This window comes from Cyprinodon variegatus, unplaced genomic scaffold (assembly GCF_000732505.1).
Source record: "Cyprinodon variegatus isolate N-32 unplaced genomic scaffold, C_variegatus-1.0 Scaffold172, whole genome shotgun sequence".
NCBI classification, from domain to species: Eukaryota; Metazoa; Chordata; class Actinopteri; order Cyprinodontiformes; family Cyprinodontidae; genus Cyprinodon; species Cyprinodon variegatus.
In genome coordinates, this window is record NW_015150625.1 from 305,859 (window position 1) to 308,091 (window position 2,233).

Sequence of the window (2,233 nt, forward strand, 5' to 3'; positions counted from 1 at the left end):
GAAGTTACTCAGTATTGCTTTAGGATTTCAGCAACACAAATAAGTTAAAAACTTAGTTTATCGTTGGCTTAATTTATTCTCTCTGCACCTCGTTTTGATTTTGCTTTGGTTTTAGGTTTTAACCATGATAAGCAATCAAATAATGACCTTTTTTTGTCTCATATCATGTTGGTTCCTTCTCTTGCTTTGGTTTTAGGTTTTAACCATGATAAACAATCAAATAATGACCTTTTTTGTCTCATATCATGTTGGTTCCTTCTCTTGCTTTGGTTTGAATTAGTGTTGCATCGATGCCATTTTTGGCCCTGATACCGACACCCAATATCTGGTTGTGCAGTATTGACCAATACCGATACCATCTGTTTGAAATTGATGTGTGTGATATGAAGAACTGCATAATACTTGGATGTAAAATAATTCCCAAATAATACAAAGTGAATCCAGTAGAACTTTTTATTGTCTACCTAGAATGGGTCACAATAGTTGAATAAACTTTTGGCTCTTAAAATGGTATTTGTTGGTACTAGCCAATACTGATACCACCATTTTAGTGCTGGACCGGGACCCCGTCCAATACTGGTATCGTTATCGGTGCAACATTAGTTTAAATGTTGAATTTGTGAATTAAACCAGCGTTTCCCACTGCTCATAATGGAAAATAATGGAAATGGGACAGAGGCGAACTGAGAGCCAGAAAGCTTACATCTGAACAGTTTACAAAAGAAAAAATCTATTCCACTTGAATCTGTGTTTAACATTGCTTTAATATCGGATAAATCTGATATTCACAAATAAAAGGAATGTTTAGTTTGAACTTGGTCTTTAAAATGTGATAAACAGTCACTGCTGCTTTTTAATGGAAAATTAAAAAGTTGAGCTTTTATTGGAAGAAAGAAAAAAATAATCCAGAACAAATGGGGTGTAGCAGCAGCGGCGGCGGCGGCGGTGGCTACGTGGACCGTTTCTCCACTCCCTGTTTGATCCCCAGGACCAGATGGACAAACCAGTTGATCTGAACCATCCAGCCTTTCTCCCTGCAGATCTCGATCTGGTCCAGCAGGTGGCGCTGCGCCTCGTCCTCGCTGCGGCCCACGGTCAGCGCCTCGCGGATGTACTCGATGTCCTCCTTGCTGGTCAGCTGCGGCATGCCTGAGTTTGATTGTTCGGTTTCAGATTGACCAAAACAAACGTCTGCATTGACTGAGAACATTTGCAATCAGAAAAGAAAATAAAGCGTAGAAGTCGTACCGGTCATCAGCATCATTGAAAACAGGATGATGAGGAGGTTGGTGTGATGGCGAAGAGCGAGGTAAGCCTTCACGCACACGTCCTACAACAAAGCAGAAAAATTAACCAAGGCTTTTCTGTTTCTGCTCCTATCGACATGTTTTACTCAAAGAAGAAGAAAAAATAAAAATTCTGCACCTGAAACTTGAGGAAATGGGGGCTGCTCTTCTTCCCCGATGTTCCCATGACATACAGGAAGTCCGGCGTGAGCACGAAGGGAACCCACTCTTTGCTGATTCCCATGAAACTCTTGTAATTCCCCAGGATGTGACCAAAGTCGATGTGGAACAGATTCCCTGCAGAAAAGAAGAAGGCTCGTTAGCATCTCCTTTCAGCTGGGGTTACTTTTTAATCTTTTTTTTTCTGAAAATTACCGGATTCTGTGATCATTATGTTGTCATTGTGACGATCGCCGATGCCAAGGACGTAGGTGGCCACGCAGTAGCCGCCACAGGAGTACAGGAACCTCTCCACCGCCTGCTGGAACTGCACAGACAAACAGAGACGTCATAAACATCTTTCTGAAAGATTACGGCTTCCTGCTGGTCGATTATTTGGTAGTTTTTGTTTTATTTGTTATTAAATAAAGCCCAGTAATCACTCAGTAGCTCAGTAAAGAAACTGAGTTATTAACTCCGTCACTGCTGAATCAAAGTATCAAAGAATTTTAATCTTCTTGTTATTGAAACTTTAAATATAACATGTTTGATATTAATTAACTGGATTGATTATTAAATTAAAGTGCAATATTAAATGCTAATCTAGACCAAAATGGGACAAAGTGAGCGATAATGTTTGTTTTATAAACAAAGATGACAGTCAGTAAAAGTATGTGTAAAAGTTGGAGCGAATGAACATCAATAATGTAAATAATTTAAGAATTTTGTTTGTTCCTTGATGTCAACATATATAAGCATCCAACATCAGATATTCGTCTGTGAGAAAA

The 2,233-nt window shown here is 39.4% G+C and overlaps 1 protein-coding gene across 2 annotated transcripts in view; it reads right to left on the bottom strand.

Annotated features, from left to right (window-relative positions):
* Window positions 1-503: 503 nt before the first annotated feature.
* Window positions 504-2,233, bottom strand: part of pik3cg (phosphatidylinositol-4,5-bisphosphate 3-kinase catalytic subunit gamma) — a 26,551-nt gene continuing 24,821 nt past the window's right edge. For both annotated transcript variants that reach the window (XM_015378449.1, XM_015378450.1), the window contains exons 21-24: window positions 1,662-1,773; window positions 1,426-1,583; window positions 1,249-1,330; window positions 504-1,149 (exon numbers count right to left, since the gene is read on the bottom strand). In XM_015378449.1, the coding sequence (XP_015233935.1) occupies window positions 950-1,149; window positions 1,249-1,330; window positions 1,426-1,583; window positions 1,662-1,773 (552 nt within the window). In that variant the 3' untranslated portion in view covers window positions 504-949. The remainder of the gene's footprint in view (window positions 1,150-1,248; window positions 1,331-1,425; window positions 1,584-1,661; window positions 1,774-2,233) is intronic.